Source organism: Pygocentrus nattereri, chromosome 8, assembly GCF_015220715.1.
Source record: "Pygocentrus nattereri isolate fPygNat1 chromosome 8, fPygNat1.pri, whole genome shotgun sequence".
NCBI classification, from domain to species: Eukaryota; Metazoa; Chordata; class Actinopteri; order Characiformes; family Serrasalmidae; genus Pygocentrus; species Pygocentrus nattereri.
Genome location: NC_051218.1, coordinates 31,779,508 through 31,805,274, shown reverse-complemented (window position 1 = coordinate 31,805,274; position 25,767 = coordinate 31,779,508). Strand labels below are relative to the sequence as shown.

The 25,767-nt window shown below is 38.0% G+C and overlaps 1 protein-coding gene across 3 annotated transcripts in view; it reads right to left on the bottom strand.

The window, feature by feature from the left end:
• Positions 1–25,767, bottom strand: part of si:dkey-237h12.3 (teneurin-3) — a 306,416-nt gene that overhangs the window by 132,821 nt on the left and 147,828 nt on the right. For all 3 annotated transcript variants that reach the window (XM_017693371.2, XM_017693372.2, XM_017693373.2), the window contains exon 4: positions 15,747–15,921. In XM_017693371.2, coding sequence (XP_017548860.1) covers positions 15,747–15,921 — 175 coding nt within the window. The remainder of the gene's footprint in view (positions 1–15,746; positions 15,922–25,767) is intronic.

Here is a 25,767-nt window from a genome sequence, read left to right as displayed (position 1 = left end):
GTGCAGTGAGGTTTAAGTGCAGCTTTAATGTGAGAGCCTCTGATATCTGAGAACACTGATATTGGGTGGATTATATAGGCATGCTTTTTATATATTCATTTAAAAGACCATAAGTAACTGGACTGTGTTTTGAATTAGCTCTCAAGAGAGATGATAAAAGCTGCAAAGCATTGGTCACCAACTCTCCTCCTTTCTGCAGTGATTAATTCCCACCTGCAGCTAAGGGTGTACTATTGTTATGTCAGGTTGCCTTACACCATGTATAAGAACGATCGTCTCTTCTCCCTCCACTTCCTATCTGCAACAACATCACACTTAACGTTCCAGGCCCGAGCACGCTTACTTCATCATGATGCAACTTGTTGTGTGGAAGAAAATGCACTGTGTAGCTCATGACTGTACTTACTTTGAGGCTTATTTGGAGTTGATGTGAGTGCGCTGACCCTTTTACATGCCTTATATATTTATTGATTATGCAATGCAGCCATTTTCTGTAAATCATACTGACTGTATAAGAAGATTCTTTTGGAAACAACTGACAGTGAGGGAGAAATTTTCAGCTTTCCGCACCAACTGCAATTCATATTCCTCAATAAGGTGAGAAGTAGAACTGTTATTAACCCAAAAATTCTCAAATTAATTAATCGTGGGACGTTTGCATCACTGATGTCATGTTTGAGTTCCTTGCTCAGACATGGTTAGCGATCGCACTAGATGAGTAGAGTCTACTAGTCCAGCAGTGAATCCAACTGAACCATGCCCGAGCCCATCTCTTCAAGTCGGCCTGGGCACAGTACAGTCAAACTAACTAGATTTGGGGGATAAATGTGCTCGAGCACAGTACGAATCTTCTTGCGTAAGTACACCTTAATATGCTGCCCCTGCAACATACCTAGAACAATGCATCTGATACAGCCAGTCAAGAACTTTCAAAGAACTTACTGAGCTGGGACAGCTGTAGGAGATGGTTTGAACTGGTGAGCACTGCTCTAGAGTCGATTCTAGACATGCATTTGCATCTGGAGTCTCAACATGAGAACTAAGTGTCAGTGCCAAGAAAGCAAGTCAACATAAGGCTGAAAATCCAGAGCTACAGCCAAAATATTTAGAATCAGCATGGTTAAGGAGCAAGAACACATTTGCAAACTTTGGCAGTAGCAAGATATCAGGTATTACAGTAGTTCATCCATCCATTTTCTAAGCCGCTTCTCCGTCAGGGTCGTGGGGGGGTGCTGGAGCCCAGCAGTCTTCAGGCGGGTATTACAGTAGTGAATAACTAAATTTCGTGATGTAAGGCTTGGATACAGCTGCTCGGCCATGGAAACTCATTCCATGAAGCTCTCTAAGCTGTTCTTCTGAAGGTCGCATGAAGTTTGGAGGTCTGTAGCGATTGACTTCAGAAAGTAGTCTCTGCGCACTATGCACCTCAGCATCCGCTGACCCCGCTCATTTCACGTGGCCTACCACTTCGTGGTTGAGTTGCTGTCATTCCCAATCGCTTCCACTTTGTTATAATACCACTGACAGCTGACTGTGGAATATTTAGTAGCAAGGAAATTTCACGATTGCACTTGTTGCACAGGTAACGTCCTATCACGGTACCACGCTGGAATTCACTGAGCTCCTGAGGGCGTCCCATTCTTTCAGCAATGTTTGTAGAAGCAGTCTGCATGCCTGGGTACTTGTTTTTATACACTTGTGGCCATTGAAGTGACTGGAACACCTGAATTGAATTTTTGGAAATATATGTACACACGCGCCTGTACAGTCTGTGGCGGCACATAACAAAAACACAACTGAATGAGCAAGAAATCCGACCGGCTCCCTCTGCATTAAAAGCTAATTTAGGTCAGGAGTCACAACCCAAATGTTAAGAAGAGCCATTTTGTCCTTTCAACAAAAATCAGACCAGCTTGGGAGCCACAACATTTAATGGCCAGTATGTCTCAGTGATGTTCTAGTATAGGCTAAAAATTTATGAACGAAAACACAGACTTGCTTTGAGCTACTTTATGCTTTAGCTCAGCTATAGCTGCTTTCCTCCCATCTCTGCCAGAAAATCTTTCCTCAGAAGTAGAGCAGCTTATTGTAAAATGTCTCTCATCATTCGGCTGTTTTACGAGGCTGAAGTCGCTTCTTATTCTCCAGCTTCTTGTTTGAATTTTTGTTTTAGTGTTTGACAGCCTCTCGTTGCAGATTTAACGTTCCAGGAAACCAACTAAGGTGCTTATAAATGTGAATAAGTCTCCAAATGTTTGTCTGAGCTAAATCAGTCTCTGCCTTTTTGTTTGCTACAAGCCAGGAGAGACTGTGTTGCTAAGTGACCTGCAGTCTTGTTGAGAAACGGGGCTTTCGTGCTGTGTTGCACACATCCCATCTCAAAGATATTTTACTGACACAGTGCCCCCTGACTCTCTACAACACGACCAAATCTGGAGTTATAAAATCACTAAAGAAAGTGAGCAGGATGGCTGTAACGTGCTGTGTGGACATGCATTATCACTGGATCTTATTTCACCGTAACAGCTCATTTTATCGCAGATGAGTGGCAGCAGCCCTCTGAATCATAATCGAATCAAATCGTGAGGTGTATATATATATATATATATATATATATATATATATATATATATGTATATATTTTAAATGCAACTATAACTATTAAAAAATTCCAGAACTGTCCACGTATGCGGACGCCACACATGAAAAATGATTTTTTTTGGTTAACTATATGAAATATGACAGTATGTTTAGGGACGCTAGCTCTTTTTTGAGAAGGTCAGTGCAGAGGTCTGCTTTAAAGTGCCCTGCTTTCCATTCAGTACATTTCTTTGCCATTTTTAATCCTCGTACATTTTTACTCACTGCGCGTGGATCAGTTCTGGGCGAGTGAACGGTGAACGAGGCACATTAAAGAGCCTTCACAAACCATTAACAAATACACTGACAGCGCGCCATTTTCAGGCCAAACAGTGCATAATTGATTAGCGCAAGTGTGACGCCAGGCAGAGAGAATGACTAAGCTAATCCTCCTCGACCCTTTTCACAGTGTTGTTGGAGCTGAAAACAGAGCGGCTGAAAGGAAACCCAGCCCCTCGGAGTCTGTGTTGGCGTCTCGCTGTCACTGAGCTGACGGCGGGAACGTATCGAGGAGATGGAGAACAAAGTGCAGCGACGGGATTTGGAGGTACAAAGAGAAAAAAGTCACAAACAAAAAGAGCACAAGTCCTTTCCTGACATAATCTGATACACGGCGGCTACCTTAAGTGAATTAGGGCAGCTAAAGAGGGGAAAAAGAAGAGAGCTATTGAAAGGAGTCCTTGTTGACTTTAAGAGTTAAAAGGATTGTGCTGATGCAAAGAGGCCTATAGTTGCAGCGGCTGGCAGGTAGAACTCTGGAGGCGTCTAAAAGGAGAAAAGCTGTCACCTAGCCTGCTTTAGCATTAGAAATCATGAGCTATGTTTATCGCAAAACTCCCTTTTGAAAAACCAAGTCATTATGAACTACATTAACCTCTTAAACTTTACACTTATGGCTCAGCTATTAACTTCCAGGCTTATTAATAAGTAACAACACTTAAAGAAGAAGAGTCTTGAAGGGGTCTTTAGTAAAGCCAATGGTCCATGAGTTCTATACAAAATCATTTCATGCTTTAAAGGTGAAATGGTTCTTCAGGTTGACTGAGAACATGTTGTATAGGGTTCAGGTTAGCACCAAAAGGGTTCTGCTACTGTTACAAGCTTAGAGTTGCAACTAGAGAAGAATGGCTGTATATACCATTACATATTCTCCATCAATCTGAAGAAAAATTTCACCATACAAATAACTATTTTAACATGAAATGGCTCTATATAGAACCGTTGCCTTTGCTAAAGTAACCGTCCTTTTTAACTGTATATGATGCATCACTTGGTACCTGCTACAAAACTAACATTACATTTGTCTTCCATTCTTATATTTTATTTTATTCCATTTGAAAACACCACCTGCTCTTTACATTGAGTGAACATTTAGCAAAAACGGACTAATAAAAAATGGCCTCATATTGCCTGGAACAAAATATAGTTACGTTAATGTATAATACAGCCAAACACATCTGATTTCATTTTCACAACAACATGAAAATTACATGCCAAAAAGATTTCCTAAGTGTAATTAAGTCAAACGTTCTGCTGAGAACTCATTTTAATACACAATAACTGGTTATTTGCTGGGTTTAACATATTGTAAGAAAATATAAAATATATGTCTATGTATACAAAAAAAGGCTTTAAGGTTTTACTATATTAACAGTATCTTAAAAATAACCAATAATGAATAAACAGTAAGTGTGCATTAAAATGTGCAGTTGTATGTTCTCTGTCGAGAATGTGTTCCCTCATTTACACTTAGAAAATCTACGACATCATGTGATTTAACCCCAAACATTGGCATATGACTGTATAAGAATAATAAAGATATGTGTGCAAAGTACAGTGACAGTATTTGGGGGTGAAATATTTTAAAAAGTTGCAAACAAGTCCCTTCCTTAAATGCAGTCTAACCTTATTTTAATGCACCCTATTGTGTTGCCATGGCAACCCGATATAATACAATATCATACAATATGTGTTAAATGTTAAAAAAATAAAAAAATAAATAAAATGTCACCTGTCTGTAACATAAAATCTAACACTTCCTAAAAATGTAAGACAATTATCCTTATTAAGACCATTAATTTGTAAAAGTGTCACTTCAGAACAATGTATAGACTGTGAAGGTTGAAGGTTCTGCAGACGTGCTGTGCAGTAAACAGTGCCAGGTTTCTTTAACTTGGTTCTGCAGAGAACTCTGAGATCTGTGCTGTGTCCTTTGGGATGTGGAGCACGTGGATGCCCTCTGAGCTCTCTGTTGCTTATCCTGGTTTTAAAGGCACGAGCACAAGCTGTTCAACACTTCACCTTTAGAAAACCCAAAACAATTAATGATTCTACACGCTTGGTCAGTCTGTCCACTGCTGATAACGCTCTGTTTTTGATATCTCTAACTCGCCGCTCTGAGCCGATTCCGAGGCCACTTTGAAACAGAAAGTGTGTCTTCTCACAGTCTGTAAAACAGCACCATCATAAAAGAACTACACCCATAATGTTGTGTGTAAGTCACTTTCCAGCACAGATTTTTAGATAGAGATCTTCATGCTTTTCCTTAAGCTGTAAATTTATTTGATTGGACAAGTGTCCTTGACTTTTGTGATTGTTAAATAGCATTACTGTGCCAGATGCTCGTTACATGTGCAGTAAAGGATGATGGATCTGAGGAGGGAAGAAAAACTGACACAGCATTAATACGGTCACTGTTCCCTTCAGCAAATCCAAATGTTCTTCTAACACATTAAATAAGGTTTTTATTTAACATATCTGTGAGTTACACCATTACAACACTGTGTATAACACTACAAAGGTGTATAATATTAATTCATGTCATCACCACCATCATCATCACCATCATCCCACTATAGAATGTCATGCCATCACCACCATCATCACCACTGCTACTACCATCATTACAGTCATCACCACCACTACCATCATCACACTATAATATAAAATGTCACACCAACCACCGCTACCATCATATTATCACAACCACCATTATCATACTTTAACACAATGTCAGGCCAAAGTGATCACTGGCACCATCATCATAACCACCACAACTTCTATCGCCACCATCATTATCATCACATTATAAAACAAAACGTCATATCTATCATCTATCATCACCACCACCATCATCATCATCATCATCATCATAACCACCATAACCACCACTACAATCATCTTCACCATCAATATCATCATCTTCACCATAGTCACCGGGACACCCATCATCATCATCATCACCACCACCATGACCACCACCACCGTCATAATCACCACCACCACCATCATCATCACAATCACCACCATAACCACCACTACCACCACCACCACCATCGTCATCATCATCATCATCATCAACACCATAACCACCACTACCACCTTCATCATCATCATAATCATCATCATCACCACCATAAGCACCACTACCACAATCATCATCATCACCACCATGACCACCACTACCATTACCACCATCATCATCATCACCATAACCCCATAACCACCACTACTAGTCATCATCATCACCATCATTATCATTATCATAATCACCACCATAACCACCACTATCACCATCATCACCATCACCACCATAACCACCACTACCACATCATCATCATCACCACCATAAGCACCACTACCACAATCATCATCATCATCACCACCATGACCACCACTACCACTACCACCATCATCATAATCACCATAACCACCATCATCATCATCACCATAACCACCACTACCACCATCATCATCATCATCATAATCATCATCATCACCATAACCACCACTACCAGTCATCATCATCATCATCACCATCATCATCACCATCGTCGTCATCATCATCATCACCATAACCACCACTACCACCATCATCATCATTGCCACCATCACCATTATCACCATCATCATTTCCACCAGCATTCATTATCATCATCACGACTATCATTCTTCATTATCAGCAGCACCAACATGTAGGCTGTAAACAAGTCTTGGCTGATTGCCTGCATTTGGGATAAGGGCAGGGTGAGGGACTGTACATTTTCATTGAAGCATCAATTTAGCTTAACATCTCTTTTCTATCATGAGAACAGTGGGTGTTCTAACAGCTCTTTCACTGTTGTTTTGCTGTTGGTGATCTTCCGCTTGGTTACAAAGAGAAGTACCATCAGAACGAGGACAAGCACTATGACCTCTGATTAAAGAGCCTCACATTGTTCCTCAACATCACCACACTGTCTCAAAAATGACAAAAATATGAAAAAGAAGCAGAAGGAGATTTAAGAGTCTTCAGTCCCACAAAACTCGACAACAGGGCTGCAGTGTAAGGACCAAAGGAGAGCAGATAAAAAAGGAATGGCGTCCTGGAATACAGAAGAGGAGGAAGAGGGGGGAAAAGGAAGAAAGCAGCGCTCAGAAGGAAAAGAGTGATTTGAGCAGGCTCTCTGAAGTCTAACTAGGACTGGAGCATCCTGTCTGTAGCGGGAAATCATCTGGCGTCCCAGCAGGAGGCCGAGCAGCAGGTGATTTTCTCCAGCTCTCGGCTGAGTGGCGGTGTTTTATTTTATTTTAAGACGCTCCCTAGAGGTTTCTGCGCGGCTGCCGTTTTAGGACAGTCCCTTCCTCCTGATGTGTAAAAATCAGACCGGCTGTGACAGAGTGGAAAACTTCAGCAGATAACAGAGAAAGAGAGAGAGAGAGAGAGAGAGAGAGAATGAGAGAGGGAGGAGAGGCCAGAGATGGCAGAGAGGACAGTGAAGGAAGAGAAAGAAACCAGGAGAAGAGAGGAGGGGAGAGAGAGATAAAAAGGAAAGAGTGATAATGAAAAAGGAAATAATGGAGTACAGAGAGAGGGAAGAGGAGGAAAAGAAGGAGTGACAAGAATAGTAGAGCAAGAAGAGGAGAAGGAAAGAAGGGAGAGAGGACAAAGAAAGAAGAAGAAAAGACAGTGTGGCAGAGATGGTAGAGGAAGAGGAAAAGGAAGGTATGGGATGAGAGAAACAGAGAGAACAAAGAGAGAATGAGAGAGAAGAGGTAGAGTAGGAAAGAAAGAAGACAGAGAAAAGAGAGACAAAGAGGTAAAAGAAGAAAAGAAAGAAGAAAAAAGAAACCAGTGAGGAGGGAAAAGAGAACACAGGGGAAAGAGAAGGAGACAGAGGAAAGAAAAGAGGAAAGAAAGAAGAGAGAAGTGACACAAAAGAGAAAGACATGGAGGAAGAGAATGACAGAGGGCAGAGGTACAATGGAGTAAGAGAAGAGACAGAGAGAGAGAGAGAGAGAGGGAGAGAGAGAGGGGGAAAGATAAAAGAAATAGAGGGAGACAAAGGAAGAGGGAGAGAAAAAAGAGCAACAGAGTAAAAAAAACAGGAATAAAATGAACTGAGCATCAGAAACAGAACAGAATGGACTCAATCTGCTGAATTACTCCTCTATATTTTATTATTAAAAGAGTTTTATTGTGTGTTTCTAAGCAGACGTCTCTCCTGTGTGCTATTTAACGCTCTTCTACAATAAGATACAGCAGTTTAGGCCTAAAGGAAAAAAGCTGAAGCTGAAACATTTTCCTTTCCCTAACATCTCCTCAGCGCTGTAGACATATTTATTTCACTTTATTTTTATTAGAAATGCCTACAATATTAATGAGCTTGTTTTCCATTCATGTTACAGTTTGTCAGTAGTGATCGATGCTGTCGGGAGGGAAAAACTTTACAAGCAGTTTTTCTGGAAAGCTCAAGGACCTTCAAACTCCAGACAGACGGACGCCTGCCCATTTTGTGCAATTACAGCTGCGAATAATGTGGCACATAAGCACCTAAAGGAAAAAATAAAAGGAAAAGAGTTAGCGTTCTAGACTCTGCCATAAAAGGCTGCTAAAAATGGAACCGATTTAAGTCTGACCCCAACACAGCGCAGCACAGCGTGGAAGTACTAGAGCACAATTTAAGTTCTTATAGAAAAAAAGCAGCGAATAAGTAGGAAAAAAGAAAGAAATTCAAATGCAATTAGTCTACAATGAGGGGAAAAGGGAGAAAATCTTCATTATAGCTTTTAACCCATGATTAGACTTCATTCAAACTAAGAGCGACTCTCCTGTTTTTTTTAACTGGACTCTACTGCAAGCTAGAGAGCACTCATCAAATAGCACTCGATAATAATGAACCTATTAGGAAAAAAGCAGCACTGCATTTAACAAAAATCATAATCAAACTCAAGGTGATGGGCCTGCGCACAAATTTTCAGCAGATTATGATTGAGCATAATCGTCTTTGTTGTGTAGTGACATCATTTACATTTACATTCACAGCATTCAGCAGATGCTCTTATCCAGAGTGGCTTATTTACGCTATGCCTTTGTCTATCTAGAGAAAGGATCTTTCATAGTTACCAATAGGTTAGAGAAAAAGTCAGTCCTGAGTTCAGATACTGCTAGAAACAAAAAAATCACTGTAGATACCCAGAAAAAAGGAACAGAGTTGAAGACAGAACAGTGCAATACAACTCAATACAATTCATAAGTGCAGTACAATACATTACATCAATATTTAATTGATTGTCCTTCACTGATTGTTGCACTGACAATTTCTGGAATATTTATTTAACCTGACATTGGCAACATGCCATGTGCAGAAGACAGCTTTATCTTTTAGTTCATGAATAGTTCATTGCAGTTACTTCACATTTTCAGTACACATTAGTTGTTACATCATTGTAGTTACTGAATCGTTCATAATTTGTAGTAATTCATAGTAGTTCATGAACAATATATACTAGATACTTAATAATATATAGTATATACTCAATAATTCATAGAAGATGCTGAATAATATTTAGTAGTAACTGAATAATGCACAGTAGATTGTGAAAAATTCATAGTAGATAGTAAATAACTCATAGTATATACTCCCTAATACATTATAGTTATGGGAAAATTTATAATTTATAAAGTTGGGACGCTGTGCAAAATGTAAATGAAAACAAAATGCAATGATGTGCAAATCATTTAACCCTACATTTAATTAAAATAGTGTAAACACAACACATCAAAATTTTATTGTTTTTTGAAATATATGACAATTTTGAATTTGATGCCAAAAATACATTCCAAAAAAGATGGGACGGGGCAACAAAAGGCTGGAAAATTGTGTAATGCTAAAAAAAAAAAAAAAAACACCTGGTGGTTAACTGGCAAAAGGTCAGTAACATGAAATGATCTAAAAGAGCAACCTCGAGAGGCTGAGTCGTTCAGAAGTAAAAATGAGGTGTTCACCACTCTGGAAAAGACTGCGTGGGCAAATAGTGCAACAATTCAAGAACAATGTTTCTCAACATAAAAGCGAAGAAGTTTTGCTTTTCATCATCCACTGTACATAATAACATTAAAAGGTTCAGAGAATCTGGAGAAATCCTGAGACAAAGGACAAGGTCAAAAACCTTGTTCCTTTTTGCATCTTGTTCCTGGAGGAACGCAATTTCACTCCACTGTGTACTTGTACATAGATGGAAAGACATGAAAGCCTCTTGACTTGACTTAACTTGACCAGTATTAACTGGCCATGATCTTTGGCCCTTCAGATGGCACTACATTAAAAACAGACATGATTCTCTAGCGGAAATCACTGCATGGGCTCAGAAACACTTTGTGACTGTTTTGTCCAAACAGTTTGTCGCTGCATCCATAAATGCAAGTTAAAACTGTAAAACACAAAGAACAAAACATATATAAACAGGATCTATAAATGCTGCCTCCTTCTCTGGGCCCTAGTTCATTTAAAATGGAGTGAGGTGAAGTGGAAAAGTGTCCTGTAGTCCGATGAATCAGCGCACAGTTCAAAAGCCAGTATTCAGAATGATATAAGTGTGCATTAGTGCACATGGCAAGGATGATGTGCACATCTGTGAAGGCGCCATTAATGCTGTACGATATATACATTATATTTACACCATTAATGCTGTACGATATATACATATATATATATATATATATATATATATATATATATATATATATATATATATATATATATATATATATATATATATATTGTACAGCATTAATGGTGTTGGGAAGGCCTTGTTTATTTCAGCAAGACAATGCTAAACCACCTTCCAAATGTATTATAACAGCATTGCTCTGTATTAAAAGAGTCCAGGTGCTTAACTGGCCTGCCTGCAGTCCATACCTGTCAACCACTGGAAACATTTGGCACATTATGAAAGTATGACAAATGAGCTCCTGAACTGCTACGCAGCTGAAATGCTATATCAAACAAGAATGGGAAAACATTTCACTTTCAAAACTACAGCAATTGGTCTCCTCAGGTTCCAAACACTTAAAGAGTGTTGTTAAAAGAAGAGATGCCTCTGTCATCTTATTTTTATTTATATTCTGCACAGCATCCAAACATTTTGGGAAATATTTATAGTAGACACTGAATAATTTATAGTAGATACTGAATATTTCATAGTAGACAGTGACAAATCCATAATAGTTACTGAATTATCAATAGTATATGTTGAATAGGTCATTGTAGATCCTAAATAATTTACAGTAGGTACAGAATAATTCAAAGCAGACCCTAAAGTAGTAGATTGTGAAGTTTTTTTTTTTTTGTTTTGTTTTGTTTTAAGCTGTATATTTTCTTAGTTATAGGTTTTAAGGACCACTGATCTCATGGGATATACGTACCTCTTTGACCACTTTTTTGCAGAGCAACAAATACGTACCCTCAAATACATTTTGCTGCACTTTTGAGAAACAAGTGTCCACTGGGGGCGCTAAAGAGAAGCTTATGCTTTAATGTAACATTGTGATCATTTTGCCTTTGAAAATGACAAAATAAACAGCTAGCTAGGTGGCTAGGCAAAGCAGATAGCTAATGCAACCTCTAACATTTTTTTCCCGCACAAAGGCCACGACAACTTGAGATCTCTAGCAACCACAGAAACACATCAGCTGCTTTATCTAGCAAGCGCTCTTCACTAGCCACCTAGCTAGCTGTTAGCTAGCATAATGTGCTTGAAGCTACGTACCATTATCAGCTCAGCTGACTTCTCGGGTAACTTCTACGTACTGCAGGACATGTAATTGAAGGAGGCTAGATAAACTGCCCCTAAATCAGTAGACAGTCCCTCTGTATCTTCAGGCAAAAGGTTACAGGAACCTCTGCTTGGTAGCCAGCAAGTACACAATCTGCTTTATCCACCAAACGAACATTATAGGAGAATAGCCCCAGCTATAGCTATAGCTACGCACCTGATGTTGTGTTAGAGGCGGCATTAGCTACCTGCTTTGCCCACTCACGAACCGGCAGACATCACAGGCGCATGAAATGATTCTACATTTATCATTAAAATAGCACTGATGACTAACAGCTTAAAAATGATCAAAACCTCAAATACAGTCATTTTCAAAGGCAAAATAATTGCAATGTTACATTAGAGCATAAGCTTCTCTTTAGCGCGCCCAGAGGACATTTGTTTCTCAAGAGTGCAGCAAAACGTACTCGAGGGTACGTATTTGTGGCTCTGCAAAAAGTGGTCAGAGGTACGTATATATCCCATAAGTGTTGGTGTGTCCATAGTATAAGCCCTACCCATCCACCCCAACTTAATCTTAAAGTCCTAGTTTAGATCACTGACAGTTTCCACTACAGACAGTAAATGAGAAACGCTATGGAGAGAGCGACGGAGCATCGGCCACTCTGCTTTATGTTTTGAGAGATTTATGTGATCATTTTTACTAATATGCTACTGAAATCGCTACCCTCTTATTAATCAGGGAATTATAATTAAGAGTTTTAAAGGTTAAGAAAGGTCATTCTTTTAAGTGCAGTGCAAAGCATGTGTATGTCCCTGTGCAGGTTTTGAACAGCATTAGTTGTAAAATAAAGCAACCTACTCTTCCATGCTCCACCGGCCAACGTATTAGTAATTAAATCAGTGTAGGGGTTTTTTTTTTTCTGCATTTCCATTCCGCCACTGCCGTCGCCAGTCTAGTGGGATGTTTGCCTTCAGCCTTCCGGAGAAAGTGCTGAATCTGGACTTCGGGAAGTCACCAAGGGAACAGAAAAGTTACACCACTGCGTATTTAAAGACTATTTATTTTGCAAGTCTGAAATAAATAAAGGTTGAATTTTGATGAGTGGAGACAAGCTTTCTTTAAGACACCATGTGCTGCAGCCTGGCAGGTAAAGACATAGTTAACCCTGTAATTCAGTGTTTGTCTGAATGTTTGAAGATGTACCTCATTAGATGCATCAGGGGAAATAAAACAAATCACTGGTAGAACAATCAGCACTGTAAAGGAATACTCCAGAGGTTTCCGAACCTCAATCTGCTGCATCTTTAGTGTGAGTTTCATCATTTTGACACATTTTCTTGAGCTCAGAAAAGCTGACCACCGCAAACTCATTACAGGAACTGCTGCACAGTTGCTGTCCGTAAACATTTTTTGTCAATTATGTCATATTTTTGTAGACTACAGCTAGGTTTTCATTGACGTCCTACACCAACTGCATGTGACAAAACTGAAATGCACTGCAGATTGGATCCATCAAAGTGATGCTGACCTCCCTATAACCTAAAGATATGGTAATTCTGTTTATTTTATTCAATTGATTGTTTCATTGTTATTATTTATTTATTTATTTATTTTTGACAGAAGCATAAAAAAGATGCTGCCTGGTATTCCTCTGCCTTATAGAGCTGTTTAAAAAAAAAATCTCAACATTCTGAAGATATTGGCCTATAACCACCTGCAATACCTGAAAGACCACTAAGACTGCCCCTATCAGATAACAACAGTTAAAGCCTTCATCTTTGAGAGAGAGGAGAAAATCAAGCTGCTTCAGATCTGAAAACGTCCACAGGTATTTCTGTCCATCCTTCCGCTGTGAGAAGACAACTCAGCGCTATGGATCTGAAAGGATGTGTGGCTGTCAAGAAGAACCTCACTGAGTAAAGGAGACAGACTCATCAAAGAACAAAGAAGCTGAACAATGGACTGACCACCCCAGAGTCCAGACCTCAACATCACTGAATGTGTTTGGATTAGTTCAGAAAATGATCAACCAACTTCTAAGTCTGAACTTTGGAGGTGTGTCTACAGGTTTCTTTGAGAAACTGAAAAGAATGTGAATCTTCTGAAAAGAATGAAAGCTGTAATGAAGGTAAAGAGCAACAAACTGAACATTAAAACAGCTGACATTATGGCTACTGGGGTGTCTGTGTCATTTTCTGTTAAACAGAAGTTTTCTGCTTTCTCCTGTAGTATTACTTTAATAGAAGCAAAGTGGACAAAAGCATTTACTACTGTGAGGAAATGCAGGCACAAATAAACAGATTTGGTACACATTCAGAAATACATGAATACAGAAACCCTCTTGGCCTTGTTGATGATGGATGGATGTATGTGTGCTGTAAGCTAAGGAGGGCAAGGTCAACTCACTGCTCATATCAGACACAGACAAATTTACTGCTGGTATTGGGAGGGCAGCATTTTAACTACATACTTTCAGACTAGGTCACACTCTTCAAGCCTCAAGCAGTGATAGTGAGGAGAGTGATATCTAGGCTTATCTCATAAAAAAACTACAATATTTACTCAGCGGAGGAGGACAGAATAATGGCCCATCCATGCAAAGCAAAGTGTCCTTGCCTTGCATGCATAAAGCACTGCTATCATCCTGTGTCCACATCCACCCAAAACGACAATAAAACACAATTTCATAACATTAACCCCATCACACCGGCCTGAAGGGCCACTGTCCATGGAGCATCACTCTTTGAGTGCAGTAGTGTAGTGTTTTCCTGTGAAACTAGAGATTTATTGCAAGCAGAGTTTAAGACTGGCAAAGTGGTCCATTTCCTTCCTTTATCAAACTAGGGACTCATGCTGCATTGCCATGAGCTCAGGGACGTATTGATTCTGCTTGTTGCTTGAATACACAAAAAGTTCAAATACATTATCTGTAATTAATGGGTCCAAATCAGATATTTTTTCATGCAAAATGCATGTGAAAAACAATGATTTGAAGCTAAAAATTGCCAATGTCATTTTATATTCACATCATACATGCATGTTAGTGAGAGACCACAATACAATATTAGTAGCACAGTATAATTATTAGTGATTTAGTGGTTTTTGGAAGGCTGTGAAGTGGTTGGCCTTTGGCTAAACATAAGCATTACTTTGCTCGCACGTTGCTCTGAGGACATGCTGTTGAATATAAAGATACTAATATCTGTGTTTGTGTATGGACCAATATCACCTACTCTAGTGTGTGGGAGTGTATATTGGGATTGTATGTGGACTAATATCTTCTGCTGTAGCACATAAAACATTTACTGAGGTTGTTTATGGCCTATATCTTTTATTGTATAGGAGCATTTATTGATGTTTGTGGATTAATATCTTCTATTTTAGTGTATAGAAGTGTTTATTGTTTTTTTTTTTTTACAGACCAATATCTCCTATTCTTGTATATGAGTGTTTAGTGAAATTGTCTATGGACTAATATCTCCTTTTATGAGGTTGTTTATGGACCAATATCTCCTAATATCTCATATTCTAGTGTATAGGAAGGTTTATTCAGCTTATGTATGGACTAATATCTTCTAATCTGGTGTACAGAAGCATTTGTTAAGGATGTTTATGGACTAATATCTCATATTCTAGATAGATAGAGAGATAGACTGATACTTAGCAGTCAGTACCAGTAACCTGATACAGCGCATTTAGAATAAGGGCGGTACAATATGAAAAGAAAAATGCTTCTGAATGGAGGTTATTCTAGTATATAAGACTGTTTCTGAAGTTGTTTATGGACTAATATATCCTATTCTAGTGTCCATGAGCATTAATTGAGATCATTTAGGGACCCATTTCTCCTATTGTAGCATAAAGGAGCTTCTATCAAGGTCATTTATGGACTATGACAAATATGATCATGTAAAGGATATGCAAAAGCAGAAAAGCCTTAATGTATGGCTGAAAGCATTGTCCTTTGAACAATAAAACTGTAAAAGCCTGACTGGAGAAGGTAATTCCGAGGAATATAATTATCAATCATGCACTAATATGAAATTGGATTGTGTAATGCTCCCACCTGCTCTCCAGGCCTACATTGCTACCCAGAACCCAGTTCTCTTGCAGCTGGACGCATTCGGATGCACTCTGCAGTTCTGTCGTCTGATTGGCCAATGAGGTGATTGATGGGTGCTGCTTATGCTGATGTGGAGCAGGTGGGAGAGGGGGCGGAGCTTGCTGGCTAGAGAGATGCTCTGTTAGGGGGAGAAAGAGAAAAAAAAGAGAAAGTGACAGCTGTTGGAGATAATCAGTACATAATGACCATCACTGTACACAAGCAACGCCAAATAAAGAAATATGAAAATCTGACTGTTTGCAAAATACAGAGACGATTACTTTCAGATGTTTTTATTAAAATGTCCTTTTGGCAAATAATCTTAAATCTAGTCAATTCCCTCTACTGCTCAAGCATTTGGAATTGAGGTTTTCAGTAGGATAAATGTGGTCAGAAACAAATGTGAACAATGATGCTTGATCTGAACAACTTCACTAGTTTCAGAAAATCAGTAGGACATAGATGTGTCCAGAATGGTGGGTGGAGCTGCAGAAAACCCTAAATAACCAAGAAAGCTTGAGCATGAACTTATAATAAAGGTAATATCCAGAATTTATTATAAACAAATGTTTGATATTCACAAAAATTAATGTAGGTAGATCATTAGAATATATTATTCATCATTTAATAATCTCTCACTCACACAGTTCTTTAAATATTATGTAAAACATGAATAGTTGTCAATATTTACATCCTAGTTATCTCTGTATATCGTTGAATATGACACAAATGCATGCAAGTGATTCTAAAATTTTTAAATCCAATATTTTTCATTATGTGACTGTTGTAAGAATGTTATAGAATTATTTAACCTACTTATATTTCCACACATTTGTTTTAAAGTATATGAAATAATGGGTTAGGTAATGAAATTTTGAAATAAGCAAAATATCAGCAAAAAAGACAAGTAACTAGAAATGTGATAAATAATCTGAACATAATGTTAAATATACTTACAGCAATCTTGTAATGAGAAATATTTGTAATATTGACTTGATTAAAAGTGATCTCACTACTACTGAATCAATACCCTGTAAATGTTGAGTGATGTGCCAATCTGAGTTTACAGCCATGTGCAAAAGTTTGAACTCACCATGTCAAAGGACACATAAGTTAAAGCACAATTTCTGTTTATTCACTGAATATATATATATATATATATATATATATATATATATATATATAATATATAATACATTAGGAAAAAAAACATACAATCCAAAATGTGCTATAACTTTTGAACATGCCATATTTTCAGTTTTATTTTTTTCCAATGTGTTAAAATTAGCTGATAAACAGTAAATGTGTATAAAATGTGTCATTTAAACTGATCAGTGCTGATATCACTACATGGGGAGGAAGTGGGCAGGGCTTAAGCATTATAATCCCAATATAGCACAGTGACTAATACTGGCACAAATATTTAGATGTATGATCCTGTTTTTCCTGTAAACAGACCTGATTAGGCCTTAACAAGGTCAGTAGTTGCAAACCCAGAAAGAAAATATGATCATTGTGCTGAATATAAATAGGGTACTAGCCATCCTCAAACTTCTGAAGAGCATTTAGAGAAATGACAGAATGGGTCCTGAGTGCGCTAAACAGATACACATGAGGCATGTTAGAGAGAGAGCTCGGTCTGCTGTTATTACAGAGGCACCGAGTGCGCAGATGCTTGCTAACTCCACCAGAGCAGACAGAAATGATTTTTTTCCCAGCAAGCAGATGTTCCTTGATGGATCCTTAAACCAAGTACTTCACGTTTGATTACAACCAGCGAGAAGCTCTCGTTTAACTAATGACCGGAACCTCCATTAGGACAGCAGGAGAAAAGCAGGTTTCTCATTTCACACCAGGCTGTGTAATTGCCCCCCGGAATGACACTGTATGATTATTTCACGCCGCCCGTACGCCGCCGTCATGATACGCCTGCATCTGCCCCGGCAGACATATGCTGTCATAGGCCAGACATGTGCTCAGACGAGCGGCAGAAATGCAATATTTTTACACTGTTTATATGCAAAAGAAGAGGAAAAATATTAATGGAATAATTTGAATCAATCCATCAGTTCTAAAGTTCCCAAATGAAAACTGAATCAGTCTGAAGGCAGGAATTCTCTGTGTTTACTGAGCTGTAAAGCAAATTCACAAAGACAAGCTGGAAAACATGGCTGTCAGAATGAAAACATCACTGTGTATGAAGTGGCAAAGCAGTTTAACATTTTATTACTATACACTTATTTATTAAGTAAATATGACATTTTCTTCCAATGCAAACATTTCTATATTTTATAACATATATACATTTATAATGTAAATTTATTACAAATTACTTTTTCACTTTTATAACTTTTTTTTTAACATACAGTACTAATAAACATAAATAAGGTAAAACATAATATTCATATCTTGGTTAAAAGAATACAGTTATAGATAACAAATGATAAAAATCACAACATATTGTTTAATTGTCAATTAGTTTTTTTGTTTTCTTTTTTAAAGCAATAAATGCTTATTGCTCATATAAATCACTGTATATATAATTTTCTTAATGACCAATGTTTTTACACAATTATTGTCTATTTGCTGATTTTAACAATTAAAAAGAACCAACAATAAAACACAAAATGCAGCCTGTGCAAAACTTATGGCACATTTTAAATGTTATGTTTTTTACCCCAGTATATTAAAAAAAATAAAGGCAAATTATGCTTTGAAATTTGCAGAAAAAATATATATTTGTGTTTGTTCTCTGTAGAGGGTGTGCCCTTACAAGATCAACAAAACATTATTTTTTAATTACTATTACTTTTTATAACCTGTTTTTTTATATCCCCAGTAGATGTATGCACTGTAACTAATGAGGTCAGAGAGCAAAAAAAGAGAAAAGACAAAGAAAAACAACACCAACAGACTGGAATATCTGTGTGATTGAACCACAACCTCTCATAATTACAAAAAAACTATTATAAAAAAATAAATCCACACTATACGACTGAGTGAGGAAGGTTATAAGCACATTTAGTGCTTGATTTAATAGTAAAAGTCAAGCAGGACAAAAAAAAAATGCTCCAGATCTACAGACCATCTTAAATAAATAAATAATTAAACATATTAAAGGATTTCTTCCATTTAGAATAGCTAAACGGCTAGCAGCTAGTTCCTGTAAGTTCCAATATATCATGCTAAGCTACATAACTTCAACGCTGCCTTAAAAAGTACCCGGAAAGCAAACTGATTGATGACTTCGTCTCTCTGGCTAAAAAGGCTTTAATTGGTGAAATGCTAAAGTGCAGCCTTCTAGCTGTGAGGCTCTATGAGTCACTGCAGAGCAGAGGCAGATGTCATGAACTAAACAGGAATCGCAGTGACAGGTGTCATGCCATATTGATGATGGGGTTAAAATAGGCCTCGCTGGCAGGTGCATTAAGCAGAGTGTTGGGGAACTAGCATGGGAAGCCCTCTGCTTTCAGCTTCTGACACAAAGAGGTCAGAGAGGCTACGACTTTGTGCATCGGCACAGAACGAGATCCAAGACTGCTCGTTCTTATTGGTGGTGTCTATTAGGGCTGTGCTCAACACATCAGACGCAGCAATACATTGTGAAAACGGTCTTTATGAAATGTGAATAGATACAGTGAGAGAAAACAAGTATTGAGAGACTTTTGGTTATTTAATACATTTCCAGGGCCTTTTACTCACACAATGGCTGCGTTTTGTCTTTGGCTGCACCTTAGCAACCACTAGACAATCCATAGCAATGAATCTGCAACACATTAGCAATCATCTGGCATTTCATATCAATGGCCTAGTAACACCTTAACAACCACCTGGGATTTTATAACAACAACCTAGCAACACCTTAGCAACCACCTGGCAATCCATAGCAATGGCCTTGCAACACTTTACCAACCACCTGGGATTTCATAGCAACAGCCTAACAACATTTTAGCAACTACTTGGCAATCCATAGTAAAGGTCTTAGTATCTACCTGGCTATCCAAAGCAATAACCTAGCATTACCTTAGCAACCGCCTGGAATTTCACAGAACTGGCTTTGTCAACTATAAGTTCATTCACAAGCTTCCCCTTTCTAGTTATTTTTTACTGTAGACATCTCAAAGCTGTAATCACTAATAAGCCTTTGCGAAAAAGTAATAATATTACTAATATTACTTATTTATACATACAAAGTCCAAAGACTTTGTCTGTAAAATAAAAGGAGATATAATCTCAATCTACTGCATCTATACCATGGAGTACATTCCTCAGACAATATTTCCAACATGTTTCTCTGTAATCTGTAAAAAATAAATACATAAAAAATAAATAATAATAATAAAACCCACAATTATGTGAGAAAGCAATAAGCACATACAGAAGCAACTGCTAGTTGGCTTCCATAATAAGCCAGCAGGTTTTCAGTTCTATTACAGGAAAGCATATCAGCATATCAACATTATTGTCTGTGGAAATCAAATGTATGATCCAGACACAATAATTGTTTTCCTTTCTTTCTTTCTTTCTTTTTTTTTACATTTTAACAAGGAATATGAGGAAGCAATGCCATCTGCAGCCAAAGCATCACTCTAGAAACACACTCCAGCAACACAACAGAGTCTTAAACTCCCTCAGTTTTATTATCTGTGCGGTGTCCTGTTTAGTGCTCTATCACATTGTAAAGATTCTGCTAATATCCAGCCCTAAAATCAATCCAGAGACAAAGTCAACATCTCCAACTCATTAAAAAGACAGATAATTTTTATTCAGCCAGTATTTTCACTTAAAAAATATACAGTTCAATCATTCTGTCTATGCTGATGTCATGACTAAAAGAGCAGAATGTTAAATCCCCACTCCAGCAACACTGTGCTCTATTTTCTCCAACCTTTCTGCATGGAATTCTTGCTTGCATAGTTTATCCAGACTTCCAGAGTGCTTGCGGAAATCTTGGCTGGCAGTTTGTGACATTTTGGGCGTGTCAAGGTGAAAAATAAATGCAAGCACATATGCATGCATGCTGTTAGCCAGGACTCGCTGGCAAAATGTGCAAAGAAGGTGGGATTTAACATGAAACGATCTGCAGTGAGGTTACAGAGGTTGAGCAAAATGTTCTGTTTTTCCTTTTTAGAACCTAATTTAGTCAGTTCTCATTCCCAACCTTCATCACCCCCACACAGCAAAATGTTTTAATAAAACAAAAAGCCAGTCAGGGCTGTGAATTACTGTGATTTCATCACAAGGAAGGGTGTTGTTAGGCACAGTGTGAAGTGGAGTTGAACCCCCTTTCTTGTGATAAATTTACAGTAAAGTATGGCCTCAAGAGGACTGCTTTTATAAAATGGCAGGCAAAAAATATTATAAAATATACAATTTCTCAGTAAATAATTTAATAATTTATTATAATTAAATAATCATTGACATAAACAAATATTTTGGCAAGAAATGTAGTTCCTTTAGATTATGGTGTCACTGACAACAACCAAGGACTGCTGAATGAGGCGCTTTCCAACCACATGCACGCAGCCGTTTCATTAACTTTCAGCTTTTTGCTGCATAGCAATGAATATATCATAACACAGCACTGTTTAATGCAACAACTTTGCTTTATAAGTACCTTTTGGTCACCAAGTTACCTCCGTGAGTCTATTCAGTACCAGTCTAACAACGCTTCTCATATTGGGGAGGAATGTCAAATGGCTCCCTGCTTTTTACATAGTGCACTATGTAGGAATTTAAATATTACCTCCTGCACCCCAACAGAGCATAATATAGCTAAAAAAGTCACTTGGGATTCAGCCACATCCACACTTGACAAATAATGCACTGTTTAGCTGTAGAAGTTAGAATTTCAAAACTTAAATAGCACACGACTTAGGGAGTCTTGAGCAGTTTGAGATTCAGCCTGGGTTTGATGTTACGTAAATCAGATCAGATTCAAGCATTCACTCAAGCATGTAAACCATTCAAGTGACATTCTTTAGTCTTTTATATTGCTGTTTTACAGAGAATCATGTCATAAGTACTTTAATTCAAACCTGTCATATTATTGATGGAGTTGTTTAGCATGTTTGCTATCTTTTAGCCTGTTAGCTAGCTGAACAGTCGAGTTCTAGTTAAGAACGTAAGCAACCCCTGAAATAGTGGAAGTCTTTGCAATATTTTTCTTCATTTTTTTCTTAAGATGGAGTTGTACTATTTTGGGGTGGTGATTTTTTAGCCAGTTCTCCCTTCAATTTAGTTATAGCTAGTCCCCCTTTAGTTAGGTCTCCCTCTATAACCAATGCTACCAAGGTGCGAGGGTGAAGGCTAGCATTAGCGTCTTTCAATACACATGAAGCTTCTCCACATATTTTCAAACTGCCACTAACTGAACATCATTGTAGCTCAACACGCTTGGAGGAGAACATTAATTGCTCATTCAGATACATGGGCTAACAGTCAGCATCACAGTAAGTGTTGGAGAAAAGTGACCATTCTACTGAGAGAGAGAGAGAGAGAGAGAGAGAGCGAGAGAGAGAGAGAGAGAGAGAGAGAATTATATTCTCTTGGACTCCCAGTTAAGGATGACAGGGCCTCCTCAGTGCTTCACCACCCTGGAGCCTCATTAGAGTTACTCTCATGCAGGTGATGCCAACAGCAGTGCACCTCCATTCACCAGTTAGTAGGTTTTTCCTTATGTTATGTAACAATGCACCCAAACAGATGAACATACACTGTGTGCACAATTATTAGGCAAGACTTATTTTTGAGGATTATTTTTAGTAATGACCAACTACAGCGCTCTCGGTTAATCCAAAATGTTAATAAACCTTTTTGTGCAGCAGCAACCACAGCCTGCCAGACCCTGTTCAGAGAGGTGTACTGTTTTCCTTCACTGTAAATCTCCCGTTTAAAAATTGCTCACAAGTTCTCAATTGGGTTCAGGTCAGGTGAGGAAGGGGGCCATGTCATAGGTTTTTCATCTTTAATGCCTTTACTGGCGAGCCATGCAGAGGAGTACTTGGATGCATGTGATGGAGCATTGTCCTGCATAAAAATCATTGTCTTTTTGAAAGATGCAGATTCTTCCTGTACAACTGCTTAAAGAAAGTGTCTTCTAAAAACTGGCAGTAGGCTTGGGAGTTGATTTTGAGCCCATCTTCAACCCGAAAAAGTCCAACCAGCTCATCTTTAATAATACCAGCCCATACCAATACCTCACCTCCACCTTGCTGGCGTCTGACTCAGAGTGGAGCTCTGTCCCGTTACTGATCCAGCCACAGGCCCATCCATCTGGTCCGTCAAGAGTCACTCTCATTTAATCAGTCCATAAAACCTTTGAAAAATCTGTCTTCAGATTCTTCTTGGACCAGTCTAGACACTTCAGTCTATGTGTCTTGTTCAGTGGTGGTCGGGTTTCAGCCTTCCTTACCTTGGCCATGTCTCTGAGCGCTGAACATCTTGTACTTCTTGATACTCCAGCTAGGTTGGAGTTCTGGAATATGACAGAACTAGAAGATAATGGGTTCCTGGTAGCTTCACGCTTGATTCTTCTCAAATCCTTGGCAGTTATTTTGCGTCTTTTTTCTCAGCACGTTTCTTGCGACCCTCTTGACTATTTGCAACAAAACGTTTGATGGTTCTGTGATCACGCCCCAATATCTTAGCAATTTCAATAGTTCTGCATCCCTCTGAGAGACTTTTGGTAATTTTTAACTTTTCAGAGTCAGTTCAATCTCTTTTTTGGCCCATTTTGCCTAAAGAAAAAAGCTGCCTAATAATTATGCACACCTTGATATAGGGTGTTGATCTCCTTAGGCCACACCCTCCCTCATTACACAGATACACATCACCTGCTATGCTTAAATCCATTAAGCATTCAAGTTTATCCAGCTTGGAGTTAGAAAATATGCCTAAAAATAATAATATGGTCAAAATACTCACATGCCTAATAATTGTGCACACAGAGTATACTCACATATATTGATTCTACTGAATCTGAACATAACCTCATGACTCTAAAATGATACTTTAGAAAAAAAAATGTGACTTTTGACTCAGCCTATATATGTATGTATATATATATATGTTTGTGTGTGTGTATTTATATATGTTGTAACACATAAAAAACATGTTTAAACATTAAAGTGGCACAAAAGTATACATTAAATGCATTTTCTCTGCTCATAGAGCTATCTGCAGGAGGCTTTTAGCCATAACAGTGTGATTTTGGCTCATGCCACCAGAGCCAGTTTATCATGCAGTGAGCGTAACACGGCCTACAGCCTGTGATCATATTACTGTCTAATTCTGCGGTAGACTAATGACTCACAAACATACAGAGTGACTTAGTCTGATTAGAGTGTAAAAGAGGCTTCAGCACAGGCCACCTCGCAGAAGATCGAGGGCTAATCACAGTAACGTAATGTTATGAAGTTCATATGGAGTTCAATTACAGAAGTTAATCGATAAATAATAGAGGCCTTATTGGAACTAGGAGTACAGGAGTATTTTGCATTGCTAACACACACACACACACACACACACACACACACACACGCACACACACACACACACACACACACACACACACTCCGGAGTACATGTACAGAGTATTTCTAATTTTAATAATAGTGTTTTTCTGAGCAAATAAGCACTTACTGAAAGATTAATAAATAGGTTTTAAATATAATTTCCTAAAGTGCCTAAAACTTCACTGTGCATATGTTTAGTAGTAGTAGTAGTAACTATATATTGTCTTTGTAAATCCAGTATTGATTCTTAAAATTAAACTTTTAGCCATTTAATTAATTGGACAGTCTCAAGTAGATAGCAGTACATTTAATTATAGCACTTTAATTAAACTCCCCAATGCCCCATTAAGTTCATTTAGCCTTATTGGTACATTGATGCCATGTCCTGTTGATGCTTATTGAAACATTCTGTACAGCTTGCTCTGTCCTTCTAAAACCTTCAGTAAGATTAACACACTTAAGGGGTAAAAAAATGCCTTTCATGAAGTTTTGATTAGATTTGCAATTGGATCAAGAGAGATGGCCTTAGTACGAAATTCCTCAATGTCAAGTTGCCATGCTGAGAGTCAACGAGATTCTTTAGTGGACTCCTATGATTAATATTGCATTCGACCGCAGAAACGACATCTTCATCTCAGTCTTAATGCTGCTGCTGGTGTCTGTCTATCAGGAGGTACTTCAGGGACCATCTCTATTTTCCATCAGTAGAAAGCAGTTCTAATACTAAGCTATATTATGTGGATGATGTCAATTCTGGGTTTCTTTCAACACTGATGGCTGAACAAAAGTAATTAGATGAGGAAATAGCAGAAATATCTGTTATTTAACCGAATTTCCAAAAGTATTCAGACACCCTTTCAGACTGTTCACATAACTTGTGTAATCTCCATAGAAAAGCACTGACCACTCAAATACCTGCTATCACAGCGTTCTTCATAACACTAAAATGATACAAACTAAACTAACACTATTACTTTTCAAAAAAAAAAAAAAAAACTAAAACCATTAATGCACTTTTAAGACTAGCTGAAACTACGCTGAAATTAAAAATCCAAATATAGAACAGAGTAAAAATGAAAACTAATGAAAATTTCAAAACTATAATAACCTTCATTTCAACATGACAATGCCAAGAAACATCCCACCACTGTTACAACAGCATCAGAGAGTGTGAGTGCTGAACTGGCTCGCTTTCACCAACAACATGAGAAGCAAAAACAACAACAAAGGCTCGCGCCTTCATGGTTGAGCAGCTGAAGACTTGCGTAACTAAAGAATGACAAAAAAACTGGTTAATTTGGTGCCTCAGCCTCCAAACGATTACATTTAAAATAATTTTCTAATTCGCTAATTACTGCTTTCTATTTTTTTTAGCATTATTTTAGAATTGTTGTTTGTATATATGCAAATATAAGCTCCATTTACGTTTCTCCATCATCAGTCCCCATCAATCATAACTGCTGGGGAAA